At 40.9% G+C, this 17148-nt stretch overlaps 1 protein-coding gene across 2 annotated transcripts in view; it reads right to left on the bottom strand.

The window, feature by feature from the left end:
• The window catches only part of XPO7 (exportin 7), an 86584-nt gene extending 72406 nt beyond the window's left edge, over positions 1 to 14178 (bottom strand). The window contains exon 1 of one of the 2 annotated variants that reach the window (XM_029202013.1): positions 14069 to 14174. In XM_029202013.1, coding sequence (XP_029057846.1) covers positions 14069 to 14086 — 18 coding nt within the window. In that variant the 5' untranslated portion in view covers positions 14087 to 14174. Of the gene's footprint in view, positions 1 to 14068 lie in introns of both variants that reach the window. The other variant, XM_029202014.1, reaches the window with a different exon arrangement.
• Positions 14179 to 17148: the final 2970 nt, after the last annotated feature.

Below are 17148 nucleotides of genomic sequence, written 5' to 3' on the forward strand. Positions count from 1 at the left end.
CACACACACACACACACACACACACACACACACACACACACACACACGATATACCAAAACACAACTTTTAACGTATATACAACTATTATAGTTCTTAGAGATAACAAATTATCTTGGGGAAAAAGGTATTTTATTCAAAAGACAGTCCCCATTTACTAACACAAATATGCTTATTTTAGTCATATCATTTCTCATAACTCTAATAAACAGCCAAACTGAAAACATAGGAAGGAAAAAAAAATCACACAGATAATCACGATCTCCTTTGTGGTGTGCTTCCTTCTTGCCATTACAACTTCCACCCTGGCAACTAAAAATCAGAACTGGAACACTACACAAAGTTTCACTCCTTGCTCTTTTCATTTAATTTATAGAATGAGCATTCTAATAAATCATTTAAATCTCTGAAAATCTGATCTGAATACCTGAAAAGCAATCCATCATATGCTAGGGATTGCTAATCTCTGTAGCATCATCTTTCCTGGTTCACTAAGCTGCAGCCAGGATGATCTCTTCCAGTTCTGTGAGGGGAGGTCTTCCAGACCTCAGGGCCTTTAAACATGCCGTTTCTTTTTGTCTGGTACACTGTCCCCTTCCTTTCCTTAATATGCCCACCCAAAAATAAAAATAAGAAATCACTCTCAAAAGATTTCAATACAACCTTTTTCCTTCATATCACTTATCACAAACTGTAAATATATATTTATTGGTACAATTTCTGAGTATCTATCTCTGAGCAAGTACCATGCCTATTTTCTTCACTGCTTTATCTCTAGTATTTAGTACAGTGCCTGCCCCATAGAAATGAAATACACAATTAAAAAAATAATTTTCTTGTCTAAACTTATTCTTGTCTAATAAACCTTCTTTAAGCATGATGACATATAATTTTTCTTTAATTCTGCTAATTGTATAAAAAAATTAAGATTTTAATGGTTGGGATAGTTAAAATTCTTGCATTATCTCTAAAAAACAATAATATACAGCTAGCTATCCTCCAAAAAGAGGGCATATGAATTTTTAAAAATTTTATCATCCCACTCTAAGATTCTTTTTAGCTTAAAAATTATGTGATTCTAATCCCATTTCATTAACCTGGTAACACTATTATTCTCATTACCATGGACATGTCATACAATTATAGCATTCATAAATGAAACATTAAATACTCAGTTGTAGCTAAACAAAAGCAGTATACTTGGGCTTCCCTGGTGGCGCAGTGGTTGAGAGTCCGCCTGCCGATGCAGGGCACACGGGTTCGTGCCCCGGTCCGGGAAGATCCCACATGCCGCAGAGCAGCTAGGCCCGTGAGCCATGGCCGCTGGGCCTGCGCATCCGGAGCCTGTGCTCCGTAACAACGGGAGAGCCACAACAGTGAGAGGCCCGCGTACTGCAAAAAAAAAAACAAAAACCCCAAAACCCAAAAAAAAGCAGTATACTTGGTGGAGACATGTTAACTGGCTTTAAAACTCTTTCTTAAATAAAATGTAATATTAAATAGGAAGCAAGCTACTATTGTACATCATTAAAATAGCTGTCTATTTAAACACAGGGGTCAGGGCAGTATTCCAATCTTAAACAAATCTGTACATGTGACTGGGGAACTCATGATTGATATAACCCTGAATCCTTGAATTACAGGAATTTTTCAAAACAGCACATCAACCATTAAACAACAGTAATGACGATAACATCATAAGGAGACATTTTAATAGTTTTCTAATACCTCAGAATGTCAGATACACCTATAATTGTAGCAGTAAAGTAGTACAGTATATCACATGCCAATTAATATTTTCTTGCCCTACAGAAAAGTGTCTTTGGTTCTCTAAGTCAATGGGTATATCAAATACACAATATACAATGTGTATAAGCCGACTTTCCTTAAATTCTCCCATTTGTATGTTCTTTCTTTATACTTGTGTATTACAGGTATCAAGAATGAACAGTCTGTTTGTATCAAGAATGAACAGCCTGTAATTTCTGAGCCACAGTGAGATTTAATATTCTGAGATATTAAGACAGCATCTCCTCTGGCCTATTGACTAGCAGTCTAACTATTGTTAAAAAATGTTTAAAAGCTTGTTAGTAAGAATGAAAGAAATGTAAGAAATAAAGGGATAAAGAGAAAAGAGAGTTTTTACTGGCCTAAAAATTCAGAAGAAAGCTTCTCAACTCTCCTTATCTCTCTTCCCATGAGAAAACCCCAAACACCGTATGTACTCCTTTAGAAGACTCAACAAAAAAGTATAAGAAGCTCAAAACAGAATATTAAAGGAAGAAAGATAAAGGTAATCACAAATACTTAATCTTGGAACCCTGAACTCTGATTCAGAGAGGCAAGAATTTAGAGTTCCATATTTACCCTCTGATAAAAAAAAGTAGAAAAGAGTTTTTGAGTAAATGTTTCCTAAGATGTTTTGGCATACACACCCCGTACATGCCAGTTTTCTGATTTTCTGGAATTCTAAATAATTTTTCCCTTAACAGTTTTGTAAAGTATCTATTTGCCTTTTAAGTTTACACTATTATATGATCTATGAAAAATGTTTGCCAAGAACTCATCAAGTCACCAAATAAGGAAGACCAGGCAAGCTGTGAAATAGAAGATTTAGGAGAATCCTCTAATAGAAGAAATTACGAGTTTTTAAAAAAGAAGTCTTTTCTGGATACCCCTCAAACGGTAGTTCCGATGGGGAATAAAGAAAAACTAATCTGGTTTTCCAAAAGATAAAAATGGGATGGGGAGACAAAACACACCAAGGGTTATAGATTTACTTCAAGATCAAGCAGATTTGGTTTTAACTGCCTTAACAATAAAGAAACCTTTAAGACATATTGATGGCCAGAGTTGTCAACATTGTAAGGTTTACTCAAACTCCTTGGAATATGACCTCTTTTTCGCATTACATGCATGCCAATTTCACTGCTGATTGTCAAAAGCCTTTTACTCCTGCTGCTGGTAACATAATATGAAGGTGTTTCAGAAAACAAACTAGAATAAAACATCAGGGTTTCACTCAAGTTTTACAGTTGCTGTAAAACTTAATAAGAAATATGATAGGTGTATACTGTGAGCAGCTAACATTTTACATATTTACAATATCTAAAGGCTACTGAAATGGACTTTCACTATGAAAACATGAGTTCCAACCCAAGTGGACAACAAGTAAGCAAATGCCTACTGGACATCTCCACTTAAATGTTTACCAGCACCTCAAAATCTGTATATTCAAGACTGACCTTACTATCTTTTCAACATCCTGTTCATTCATTTGCTCTCAACTTTGCTGCCCAGAAATGTGGGAGCCTGCCTTCTCACTTTACACATTCAACTGTTAACCAAACCCCATAGTATAACCTCCTTAACATCAGTCTCCTAATTCTCCATCCTTACAGCTAAATTATGTTAGTTCAAGTCCCAATTATTTCTTGCACAGACTACTGCTTCATCTCCTACTTTGTCTACATCCAATCAATCTTTTATACCATCACCACAGTGATGTGATTATTCTGTCACTTCTACTTAAAAACCTTCAACTACACATCTACTGTACAAATTCCTTATTAAGATATAACAGGGTCTTCATGTTCTGCTCTCTTCTACCATTAGAGTCTCATTTCTTACCTTGCTCTGCTTTATTCCCTATACAGCTGCAATATTTCATTGCTTTCACTTTCCTGGAATGTTCCATGAACATATATAGCTTTGCTTATGGTATTCTCTCTGCCTGGTATACGCTTACCAACTGGGAGAAAGAATACCATGTCTTTTTAGATCTGGTTTAGGCATTCACTACTTTAAGAAGCCTTTCCTGGCTCTCCAAAGGAGGACTAACATTTATGTCTCATTATGTTCTATGCATACATGTGTCACATCACCTATATCACTCTATAGTCCTTGTTGGTATACATTTCTAGTTATTCAGGTCCTTGAGCATTGATGCTGTACCTCACTCATTACACATTTCCTCATATCTACATACAAGAACATCACTAGAATACCAACATGCTACTTTCTTACTGTTAGCTGGTGTATTTATTTTCTTCAGCAAAGCATTTCTAGGTTGTACTATATTGACATGACTGAACAGTCAACAAAAACTTATAAACACTTCTATTCATGTTAAGAACAAGATAATTCATCTACTGTAATAAGTACATTTTTTTTGCTAAAGAAGAGGGTGACTATTTGATAATATATTTATTGACCCATCACTTCAGTATTCAGCATTGGTTATGCTTGCCTCCAAGAGTCGAACCACAAAAAACAGTTTTCACCGATGTGAAGGAAAGCCTTTAAATACAACCTTAAAATAGGTCATCTCAACCATTTTAATTTAGAATATTTCTGGGTTATTTTCAAAGCTAATGCTATAATTATGAGATACTTTAAGGTCAATAATATTTTAAAATTAGTAGCTGAAGGGAACCAGAATTGCTACTATATCAAGACTTAGCACCTTGAATAAGTGATGTAACGGCTTAATACCTTCCTCAATATTCTCCCTCCATCTTATCTGTAAAGTGGTTACAAATACACGGGGATTTTAGAAGGTTTGTTTTTGCAAAGTGCTTTGAGGGAGAATACATTTAGGGTACTTTTTAGAAGTCCCTAAAACACTTCTTCCTATCAGTAGATTCTGAATTTCTTTTATGATTTGACTGCTTCCTCTCACTCCCTTGGCTAAGAGAACAAACATATCATAGGTTCATAGCATAAACAGTAAGTAATCTTAAGTAAATTATTTGATATATCCATTTACATTCACATACCTGGGAGAATGAGGATTTAGCTTATTTTTACAGGCATACAGGAAAGCAATTCTATAACCTACGCTCCACCTCTGCGTCCAATCTCTGGTTTTGTGGCAAATTTTTATTATTCTAGAGTAGCACTGTCCAAAAGAAATTTCCATGATAATGGAAAGATGTTATACCTGCACTGTGCAATATGGCAGTCACCATGTGACTACTGGGCACTTGAAATGTGAGTGAAGAACTTAATTTTTAATTTAAATTAAAATAGCAAAATGTGGCTACTGGTTACCATTTTGGACAGTGCAGTATAAATGCCACAGTCAACAAAATGGATCAAGTCTGATCTGGTTCCTGTCAAATTGGGCTTGGGTTAGAACCATACCGGGCTAGCCCTCTCCCCACTCAGAAGTCAGGCAATAGATTTGAGGGGACAACCCCCAGGAGTCTGCAAATTTTTTCTGTCGAAGGCCAGATAGTAAATATTTTAGGCTTTGTGGGCTAGTAGGCCAAACGGTCTCTGTTGCAACTATTCAACTCTGCCATTGTAACACAGAAGTAGCCATACACAATGAATGTGTAAAGGAGCTCGCATGGTTGTGTTCCATTACAACTATTATTTATGAATTAAAAAAATCAGAATTTCATGTAATTATCATGTGTTATGGAATATTATTCTCTTTTAGATTTTTTCAACCATTTAAAAATGTAAAAACTGTTCTTAGTTTTTAGGCCATACAAAAACAGTTTGTAGGGCCAAACCACCAGCCTGGTTCGCGAACCTCTGAGATACAAGAAAGGTCAGTGAGCGCAGGAAGAGACAGTCAACACTGTTAGTCATCAAGGAAATGCCAACTAAAACCGCAGTAAGGTCCCACAAGAATGGCAATACCAAAGGCTGGTGAAGATATGGATTCCCTGTAACTATTCTACACTGCTGGTGAGAAAGTAAAATGGTACAATCATTTTGGAAAATTGACAGTTTCTTTAAAAAGTTAACCATACCACAGGACCCAGTCATCCTACTCCAAGTACTTAACTCAAGAGAAAAGAAAATCTGTGTCTACACAAAGACTTCCGTATGAATACTCATAGTCCCTTTATTCACAGGGACTAAAAACTGGACACCAACCCCCCCCTCCAAGGGGTGAATGGATACATAAAGGGTGGTACTTCATACCATGGACTACTACTCAGCAATACAAAGTAACCAACTACTAATACTATGCAACAACCTGAATGAATCTCCAATCACTGTGTTGAGCAAAACAAGTAAAAAACCAGAGTACATAGTAAGTTCATTACATAAAACTCTAGGATATACAAACTAATTTACAATGACAAAAAGCAGATCAGGACTGTTGGGGGCTGAGGGTTCAGGGAGGGGTAGACTGCAGTCAGGAGGAAATGTTCTGTATTTTGATTGTGGTGAAACAGTCACAGGTATATATTTGTCAAATTGTACACTTTAAATGGATGCTGTTTACTGTACACATAAAGGTGATTTAAAGAAAGTCTTGATTCCACTGGCATCAGACTTACAGCAATCTCTGTGAACTGATATATTCACTTTTGTAAGTGCTGTTTAAATTTGAGGAGATGGGTAAGGGAGGGATAGATTAAGTTACTCTGAAGTCTCACACTATCACAGCGGATGGGATCTGCAGGGCACATTAATAGTAACCTATATCAAAGAGCTTTGAAGGGACAGGTTTTAGGAATTCTGTGAATTGAAATCTTTCCTGTTCACAACATTCTGATCTCCCTGTTTGGAACATGTATTTTAAGTTAGACTAAAATGTAAGATTCCAAGAATTAGTAAATAATGCTTTATGTTAAAACAAGCTTTCATTTGTAACGCCTCTGAGATACTGTCCTTATTCAAAAGCAACAACAACAAAACAAAACAACAACAACGAACCTGTTGCTCAGATTCAATTTGTTTAAAAACATTTGTTATATGCTTACGAAGGCTTGATGAAACTTGCTCAACTCTGGAATGACGTTATCAATTCAAAAATATTAAAAGGAAAGAAAACAAGGTCCCATTTTCTAGCAAGTTTTATTCATTCTTTTAAATTCTAGACTAGTTTCTGACAAGACCTTACAGCGACTTGTCAGATGGGTCAATGACAAGTTAATGATAAAAAAAAAATCACCCACTAACACAAAATAAATAATATTTAAAATAATTTATGGCTATACATTGGGCAAAATTGGGATGGAGTTTTATTTTTTTAACTGAGTACAGATATGTGAAATGCAAATATGGCTTCCCAGATTCTTTTCAGAGCAAATGGTGTTACAGGTTCCTAGAGTCAAATTAAATGTCATGCTTGACTTTAGACAATGTCCTTTTGGAAGAGAGAAATAAAATACCAAAATTCAGGAGTTAGTGGAGGTGACTCAGTTAAAAAAAAAAAAGAGAGTTGAAATGATTTGCCAAACTTAGGACACAAGCTTTCAAAACTCTGCAAACAATACTAAATACATTTGGAAAAAATCCTTTAAAAAACACTGCTTTTCCCATTTCTGACCTTAAATACACCCCATTTAATCATAAACTTGACTCAAATTTTAGGGCATATGTCTAGCATAGCTCTCAATTCTTTCTGAGACTACACACTTCAAATACCATAATTTCTTATCATACAAAATAGAAATGAGATCACCTTTTGTGACCAACATACATTCATACACTTAAAACTTCTAAAAGGCCACCAGAGCTGTAGGATCACAACTTCCTGATGTAGTACAAGGGATATTCTATTAATCTAATTGTTTTCCAAGGTATTTATAGGAAAGCATTCTGACTGCTTTTCATCTAACTAGTTTCTCTCTAAGAGAGGTTTAAACCCAGGGACTTTTAAGTGAGAATCATTTTTCAGTCTACAAGCAACAACATCTGACTAATGATGTTAATTTCTTGGCCCACAGAAAATGTCCTTCACTACTTACTGTCCAACTAAGAGGGCTCTTTACTTATTATTTGGGGTATATCAGAGCTCAGTTTGTGAGATGTGCTACAGACTATTAGTACCCCCACCCAAAAAAAACACCACCTCTGAGAGTTAAGAAATTGGGAGGTGGGATAGAGGAAGGCATATTTAAGATAGAAGAAATGGAAATACTAGTATGAGCAAAAATATTTTAGGAAAATTTATGACAATGTACATATGAATTGAGAACATGTAGTTTACTTGGGAGAGAACGGTAAGGAATGACAACTGGAAATGCCGGCCACAATGCTGGAAGTATAAGGGACTTAAGAGATCACCTAATCCAGGTTCAAGGAGACTAAATGAATTGCCCAGTTAAATGGCATAATACAAATAAAGGAGCTTAGCATCATGCTGGCACATAACAGATGTTCCATAAATGTTGCTGTCACCCTTTCATCTACCCCCAACCAAGGTCCCCCACCAGTAAGTTGTACAATAACCACCACCACAACTGTCACCTAAATCTTCCAACAGTTCTCCGGTCTTCTGGAGACACTAAGTCCTTTCATCAACCTATTTCAAGGAACATTCCATTACTATTATCTCTATGATACCTACCTTATAGACTGGCTGTGAGCATTAAATGAGATCATGTAAAATGGCAAGCAGCTAAAGGTCCAATAAATGCTAGCATGAAGTTTCCAATGCTGCCTTCTCTCAAACACATCTTTTCCATTTATGACGGTAGGAGCATGTGTGCATGTGTGTTTTCGTGTGCGTGCGCACAAACATGTATGAAGGAGTGAAGAGCGAGGGATGCAAATATCAGATATACTTAAGACCCAATTTTTGACAATTCCCCTCCTTTCCGCAAGATTTTGATATGACTCCTGGGTACCAATCTCATTCCATTGAGAATTCCCTGTCACAGTGAGTCACTATAAGTGTGGGGCGTGAACTCAGATGTACTGGAATGGAGGAAAAAGGTGATGGGAGCAATAGTCCCTTCATTCAGAGACATGCTGACAAAAACCAATGTCTCACTGCAAATTCACAACTCAGCCCAGGCTCGTTATCTCTCCAATTAACATGCAACGCCCCCGAAAATAGGGCATTACATCTTGTACTTTCTTGCATGTGTCTAAGAACAGGCCATCAGATGCTTAATAGTCATTAATTGTTTTTAATCATCCTCAAGAATTCAATATTTAAAAATTCAGCCTGCATGTAACTCTCCAGGAATACATAGTGAGACCGAGAACTAGCCTTTCACACAGGTCAAAAGAGAAAGACTTGTAAATCAGTTTCTCAATAAAATGTGGTAAGCATTTCATCTAAAAAGGAATGTATCTTTAAACTCGAGTTCTAAAGTTCATGAATGGCCTGAAACTGTAGGGAAATCTTTGTGTAGGTATACTTTCCCTCCTTAGAGAGCACACAGCTTCCATTACATTCTAAAAAAATAAAAAAACCAACCAACTCCCCCCAAAGCTGAAGGACCACTGCTCTATACAGCTTCTCCCCTGGCTCTGAAGTTCAAGCTCTCATGGACAGGCCTTCCTCAGCTGGACTCCTAAAAGCATACTTAAAAATCAAATGGCAGGATAGTACAATAGTTACCCTCAGGCAGAAGGATCTATGGGTAGTTGTTGAGTGGGGGGCACCAGAGGGACTTCTGAGGCATTGAAAATATTGTGGATTTCGGTCTTGGTTAGAAGAGCGTTCACTTTGGGTTTTTTTTTTTCTTTTTTTTTTTGGCGGCACTGTGCAGTTTGTGGGATCTTAGTTCCCTGACCAGGGATCGAACCTGGTCCCTAGGCAGGAAAAGTGTGGAGTCTTAACCACTGGACCACCAGGAATTCCCAAGAGTGTTCACTTTGTGAAAATTCATCAAGCTGAACAGTTACGAGTTTTGCACCTGTCCGAAGGTATATTTCAAAAAGAGGTTAAAAAAAAAAAACAGTAACAAAGATGGGTCACTTATACATAGCAGACATCATTACATAATGAAAAAAAGAAGTTCTTAAAATTTATGTTCTAGGAAGGGTCCATGTGGTAAAGAGCTGAAACCTCCAGACAACAGCCAGTGAGGCACTGTGGCCCCTAGCCCATCTGCCTGCAGGCAACTAACTGATGATGCCTGCCAGTGAGCATGTGGGTGAGCTTGGAAACAGGTTCTCCATCCTCAGTCAAGCCTTGAGAAGGACTGCAGGCCTGGCTCACAGCTTGAGGGCAAATCAAAGACCCTGAACTAGAACCATCTAGTTAAGCCACTCCCGGATTCCTGACTCAGAACACCTGTGAGATAATATACGTTTGGTGTTAAAAAAAAAATGATGCAACATCTAAATACTATCTTCCTTAGTATACTAAAGTGAGCAAAGTGGCCTCAGTAGTTGTACCTACAGAGACATCAGCTTATCGGTTTAAACTGGCAACTTTCCCTTCTCCAAGGGCTGTGGTACAATATTGGTTTCAAAACCCAACCAAGAAAAAAGAAAATACAGCTGGTGGTTATGAATATCAATTTCTGGATCAAATGGAAGTTAATTTATCTGTAAGATACAGACCAGGGATCTTCTTAATGCTCCTTTCTCCTACCTCCATCTAAATAGAGATTCCATTACAGTAATATATTTTGTTTTATTGCATAAGTGTTTGAATGATACTACATGCATATATACAACCCTTAATTTTTCTGAAGGTTTTTCTCACGAGAGGAAGTAACACTAAATCAGAATTATCAAGTACATATAAATATGTTCTTTTAAAATACAGACATATTATTTATACAAATCCACAGAAGAGGTAGCTGGGGTGAGTGAGGGGACGTAGCTCTTTCATATCATCCAACACAAACGTAGCATGCTTTGAAATCAATGTATTAAGTTCTTGTATCCATTTGCCTTCTGAAGCCTGCCCAACACAGCATTAGAATTTGACACTTCAGCAGTCTGGCTCCAGTATCTTTCTCAGCCTGGAATCCTTTGCAGTGCCCAGCACAGCAAAGGGCCTTGCACACATTAAACTTTATGGTATTAGCTTAACTGAAAGAAAGTTAGAAAAGTAACTGTTTTTTCTTTTTTTCCCATTAAAAATGTTCGAAAGTTGTACAGAATTCTCTTCTCAAAATGAACCACGGGTAGATCCTCTGATGTTTCCTTGCATATTTTTAAAAGCTAAAAAGACAACTATCTTTTGCTCTAATCAGGCTAAACTTTTGCACTCTGTTAAATTTTAACCTGCCAGTTTAAATGATTCTTCTTGACCCTCTAGAGTTACACTGGTGGTCAATATTTAAACAAATATGACTATCTGAAAATCGTATTTTCTGTTACTACAGTCATAATATAGAGCCCAGTAAATAATACTGTAAGACTGTGGGTAAGGCCCAGCATAACAACATAATAATCCAACGAACTCCAGAGTTATCCTTCATTTAATATATTTACATATAATTATATGTTAAATATACTTAATATACAATTATTATATACGCTTTCCTTTTCCTCTCAAGAGCCTGAATATAGCTAGCACTATTGAAGCTAACATCTGATCCTTAATTTTTTCATTACCACTGTACACTAAGCCATCTTCATTTCCTTACAATAAGTAGTCAGCAAGTGGAAATACTGAATCCTCATTATCTTATCTAACTTTAGATATTAAAAAAAAAAGGAGGAGGAGTGTTCATTTTATGAAGATAAACACAAATGAGTTTGATTTTTTTTTTTTAAACAGTTAATCACTGCCTCTATGGTGGGTGTTAGAGTCATCTAAGACCAAGAATAAGAAACTCATCGCAACAAGGAGATTCTTTCTTACAAGTCTCTCTTCTTAAGAGGCTTGACTATGACACCAACAGAGCTAAAAGACACAAATGTTACAATTTTCCCATTACTACCATTCTGTGACTTCCATTAAACACTTATCAGAAGAGATGCTCAGGACTCCAGCCTGAGAATCATATGACACTTGCTTAGTGTCAATAGAAAAAAAACAAAACAAAAAAACCTGCTCACCCTGGTGGTTCAGACAAGCACTAGATACATAATGAGTCAACTATTTAGTATTACTATGAAACTTTCAAATAATCAGTCTTGAACCTTTGATAGGCTCCTTTATAAACTTCATGTTCCAATAGTGTTTTCAGAAATATTCCCCCTCAATGCACTTCAGATTTGTCTTTCATCTTTTCATTTATTTACTCTTTCCACACAGGGGAGAATCTATCTTTTTCTTGGGAAGGTTTTCTGCTACAATAAGGTACCACGTTCAACTTTCCGAGTATCCAATACTAAAAGTAATCTAGTGGTCTAACAAAGAAAAGCAATATGCCCCATTCTATTTAAAGAGAAAAAGCTCTCGCAAACTCACCCTGTTGTTATAAAGACCGCTAATTTAGAGAGTAACATACTACAACTCTCCAAAGTCAAATAAAACAATGGACTGGCATAGTCCTCTTTGCTTTGAAAAATTAATAAATTCTTAATTTGGTAGATTTTTATTTGGGGATGGGTGGGGGAAAAAATCCCCTTACTAAAAATAAGGCAGACCCTCCTTTGAGACATAATTGTTATGAAGACTGCTTTGACCCATCTTGACTTTCCTCTGGTGAGGAATGACAACCTTTTTGTTCAAAAGGTGGGAGAGATCACATTAAGAGAAACTTCTTTGCATGAGATAAAACAGATGTATATTCATAAAAGTACACGGACTTCCTCTGCCTTCCAAAGCATCATTCAGAAAGGCTATCTATTCAAACCATGTTCTGGAATGCTCACAGACACTACTTTTTTTTCCCCCAACAGATAAGAGCACGGGACCCAAAGTCAAAAGCCTTTGATCCACTTTAGCCTTACCCTAAGCAAATCTCATAAAAGTTCTGTGCTTTGGTTTGTTTCTTCAAAATGACAGAAGTAGTTCTTGCCTATCTACTCTTTTAAAATGGAAGAATTAAAAAAAAAAACAACACATAAAAAATCCTTCACGCTTAGAAATGGCTGCTATAAAACTCAAGGTGCTCACTATTATTATTACTATCACCTTGTACCAAGTTTTACTGCTACTTCTGAATTAGGCCATGATACTGGCTTTGAAACACAAATCCTGTGGTCTTCCATCTGTGATTACAATTTTTGATATAATTCTGTCCTGATAACTTGTACCTCACACTTCTAAGATTTACTCTACTGATCCCTGGCCTGAGAATTTATTTAGTCCCTTCTCTCCCAAAGAAACTGGTAGAAGTCACACCATCCACCTCCTTGCAGACATAATGTGAGGAATAAAATCATCCTCTTTACTCGAGGAATGATAACTATACAGTATGCAAAATAAGGCGACACTTGTTATCCTCTTTTCTTTCTACTTCCCACAATACAAAACCTCTGCTAGAAAATCCAAAGGTTTCTGACAACAGATTTGTAACAATAACTGTCACAAAAATATCAGATCTAAAGCACAGCGAGGAAAAACTTTATCGAGTTTGCAAGAAATAACCCTGAGTCCTACAGCTACTATTAGGTTCGGTATGGGTTGTCCCTTCCTAGGGCCTGTGCCGTGTCTTTGAAGAAAAGTGGCCTGGGCCCAAAGCACGCCTGGGGCAGCCCTGGAGCCCGATCAGGACCCTCCAGAGCAACGTCTGCACCCAACGTTGCATCTCTCGTTTCAGACACACCCCCTCCACCCCGTGTTTCAGAGGAGGTGTGGGCACTCAACTCCTTCACTGGGGATAGGGGCACCGGAGGGAGGGCGGGCCCAGGCCTGAGCACCCATTTTGGAGGACGGGGGAGCTCGGCCCTGCAGGCTGTGCGATCAGCAGTGGGGGAGTGTAGGACGCATCCGTGGGAGGGGGGAGGAGGCCGGAGGGGGGTCTCTTGTACTCGGGGGCGTGAAGAGGAAGGCGGCGGGAAAGACTCGGTAGAGCGAGGTTTGTCAGCGCGAGGTATTCTTTTTGTTATCTGTTTAGGGCTGGCGGGTGTGATGGGGAAGTTCCCCTCAGGACAGAGTCGGCAAGGGGTCTCCCTCCCCTCCCCGTCTTGGGGGGCACTGAGGACTTGCAAGAGGCCTCCCTCCAGTGGGAGGGCAGTCACTGATAAGCGATGTAGGCTGTGCCAGCTGGGGCGCCGATCCCTGAACCTCCAGCCCAGCGCGAGAGGCGTGGGACGGGGTGGGAGGGGATGGAGGAGGCCCCCGGCCCAGGAGGCGGGAAAGGCCCCAGAGCTCCGGGACGGGCGGCGGCTCCGGAGCCCCGAGTGGCGGCGGCGCGGGCCCGGTGAGCCCCGAGCCGGCCCGAGCCCCTTGGGCTGCGTGCGACCCCACTCCCCACTCTCCGCGGCCGCCCCCTCCCCCGCGGCTCCTCTCACCTGCACATGATCCGCCATTTTGCTCCATTCATGCTCCTCTCCGGCCCCCCTCCCCCCCAGCGCGCACCTCGGCCGGGCCGCCGCCGCCGCCGCCGTCGCCGCTGCGCCTGCGCGCTGGGGGCTCGTCGCGCAGCGCTCGCGGCGTAGCACCGCCCGGCTGCGTAGGCCCGGGCGGCCGGGGCCGCGGTTGGAGAATGCGCAGCGCCGTTGGGACGGCGTAAAGGCGCGGCAACGTCAGCGGCCCGGAGACGCTGCGGGCGGGTGGAGGAAGGAGCGGACCGAGGGGCGCGAGGGGAGGGGGCCGGGGGAACAAAGCTTTGTTTACATGGTTTTTAAAGGGGCCGTGCTCGCTCCGGCGGGCGGGCGAGAGCGGTAGCGGGAGTTGGCTCTGCCTTAGCTCATCGGCTTCGCGAGGGCTCCTCGAGGGGCCAGGACCTGTCCCCGCCCAGACCCCTGCACCTGGCGGATTCCTCTCTTCCCGAGTGTCCTCACGACGTGCCCCCGGACGCTCCCTACCGCTCTGCGGCCGCGCCACTGCTGTAACACCACACCCCCAGGGGGGTCTTCCGGTGCGCCCACCGCCCAAAACCCCCGCTTGGGGCGCCGACATTATTCTTTACACTGCCGACGGTGGCCGAATTTGTTTGTGTCTTTCAGCTCCAGTGGACAGGAGCCACTGCTCTCTGATCCTGGGTTTTACCAGCAATCCAAATCTCCTTGTTTCCATTTCTATCCTTTTCTCCACGATGAACATTCATGGAAGTAGCCGCCAAAGAGTGGTGATGTTGGAAACGTGCAGCAGGCACGGTTCCGATCTTCCCCAATAGGTTGTTATCTTAACCAGCAGTCTAGGCTGCCTCCTGAGAGGGGTCAGAAGCTGGGGGAGGTGGTGGTGGGGAGTGATAAAGGAGTTTTAGGACCCCTGGCTCAGTCTGAGTGGGGAAGCCATCCCTCTGGGTCAGGTCAGATAAGGCTCTGCCTGCTGAGGCCAATTCCAGCCTTTCCCACTAGGAATGATCCGTGTTAGATAATGCCGGATCCCGTTTTCAATTGGATTCCACCCTGGCTTCCAATCATGGCCCCCAGATTAGATTTTAGCTGGATTCTGAGAGTATTGGTTGTCTGAAGTTTGTATTGACTAGGGGCCACCACGTGCGATGGAACTGATTATAGTAGTGAATGACACACACTTTCTGTTGTGGATCGAGAGGACTGGTACTCAGCATTCATTTCAAGCCTCGTCCTCCTCCGAGTGTGTCTTCCTGATTTGCAGAGGTAGGACACCTAAAAACTACATTACCCAGACTTCCTTGCAGCTAGGGTTCTGTATGCAAGTTCGGCTCCGCCAATTAGATTCACTCAGAGAAGACTTTGGAGGCAGAGCTTTTGACTGTTGCTTTTGGCAGGTCTAGACCCTGAGATGTGGGATTTTTCTGTTTTTGTTTTTCAACAACTTTCCAATGTCCAATCCTTAGCTCCCTGAGGGTAGAGAGCAGGGGTGGTGGGTCAGGTGCTTCCTTGGTGTCTTCTTGACGTGATGATTGCAGTGGCAGTCTTCGAATTCCCTACTTGCTTGATTGCGTAGAAATAGCAGCTCCCTGTGGGCCAGGCCCAAATCCACCCCCCACCAAAACCCTTCCCCACACCTGTTTCTCTCCCTCTATCTTCCCTTTCTCAGTAAATGATACTGTCATTCACCCAGTTGCTCAAACTAAAAACCCAGGAGTTGCCCTGATTACTTAGTGTTTCAACAGTCCCCCCCATATCCATTGCAAGGCCTGTTGAATCTACATCCGGTACATACCCAAATCTGGCCACTCTTCTTCATCACCACTGCTAGCACCCTGATCCAGGCCACCATCACATTTATCCTGGGCTCTGATAATACAGTCCTTTCTTTCCCTGCTTCCTGTCTTGCCCCATGATAATCCATTTTCCCTATAGCTGCAGAATATCCTTTTAAAATCATAAATCAGATCATTCACAGCCCTGCTTAAAAATCCTCAAGTGGCCTCCCATTACATTTAGAGTACATTCCAAATCTTTGCTATAGACCAAGAGGCCATGTGATGGGACCCTCTCTCCATGTCCCCTCTGGCTCACAATGCTCTGGTCATTCTGCCCTTCTTGCACTTCCTCACATCCAGCTGTACCTGCCTCTGGGCCTTTGCCCTTGAAGGAACTTCTGCCTGGAATGTTTTCCCCTCAGATCTTTAAGTGGCTGGTTCCCTCTTATCACTGATGTCTTAGTTCAGTTGTTATCTCCTCAGAGAAGCTTTTCTCACCGGCTCTATTGAAAGTTGTCCCCGACCCCTTCACTGTCATACTTACAGCACTGATCACTGTCTGTACAAAACTATTTAGTTACATATTTATTCTTTTCATTGTCTGAGTCTTCAACTAGAAAAGAACCACGATGAAAACAGGGATTCTATATATGTCTTGTTTATGCTCTGTCCCTCCTACTTCTGCACAGAGTAGATGCTCAAAAAAACCGCAAAAAACCAAAAAACAAAAACAAAACTTTTGAGTTAATTAAATTCTTCCTATCTCAGCCTCATTCTAGGGTGCATTTGGGGTCTTATGAGAACATAAAGAGTTTGAAGTGTTATCACAATGTTAAGTAACATTATTATTATGTTAATAATGATATACGTAGTGGAGAAAGGGTGAGGACTGGGGATGAAACTCAAGAGACTGGTCCTTCCTCCCCATGGTCAGGAGCCACTGGTGTGGGAGGAGGCAGGGATGGAATCTTTCATGAACCCCGCTCACGTTTTTTCTGTGCTCAGTCCTCCATCCTTCTCAGGACCCCCCCCAGCTCCTTGCCCATTCTATACCTTCTTTCCTGTTGTGTGTCCAGAGCTGCCCCTTGAGTAGCTGCACCTCCCCGTTCATCCTCGGGCGGAGGGGGGGTTGCCTAATCTCCAGACATGTCCAAGGAATCAGTCTCTTCTGTTCCTTCCTTTCTTCCCCCCAAAGACAAGCCCAGAAGCCCTTTTGTGTTAAAGATTTAGTTGCTAATCACTGGTGAGGATAGTAACAAAAAGTTGCCAAGTTCCTGCAGCTGTGATCTCTCG

This window comes from Monodon monoceros, unplaced genomic scaffold (genome assembly GCF_005190385.1).
Source record: "Monodon monoceros isolate NGI ecotype Baffin Bay Population unplaced genomic scaffold, NGI_Narwhal_1 Super_Scaffold_5, whole genome shotgun sequence".
NCBI classification, from domain to species: Eukaryota; Metazoa; Chordata; class Mammalia; order Artiodactyla; family Monodontidae; genus Monodon; species Monodon monoceros.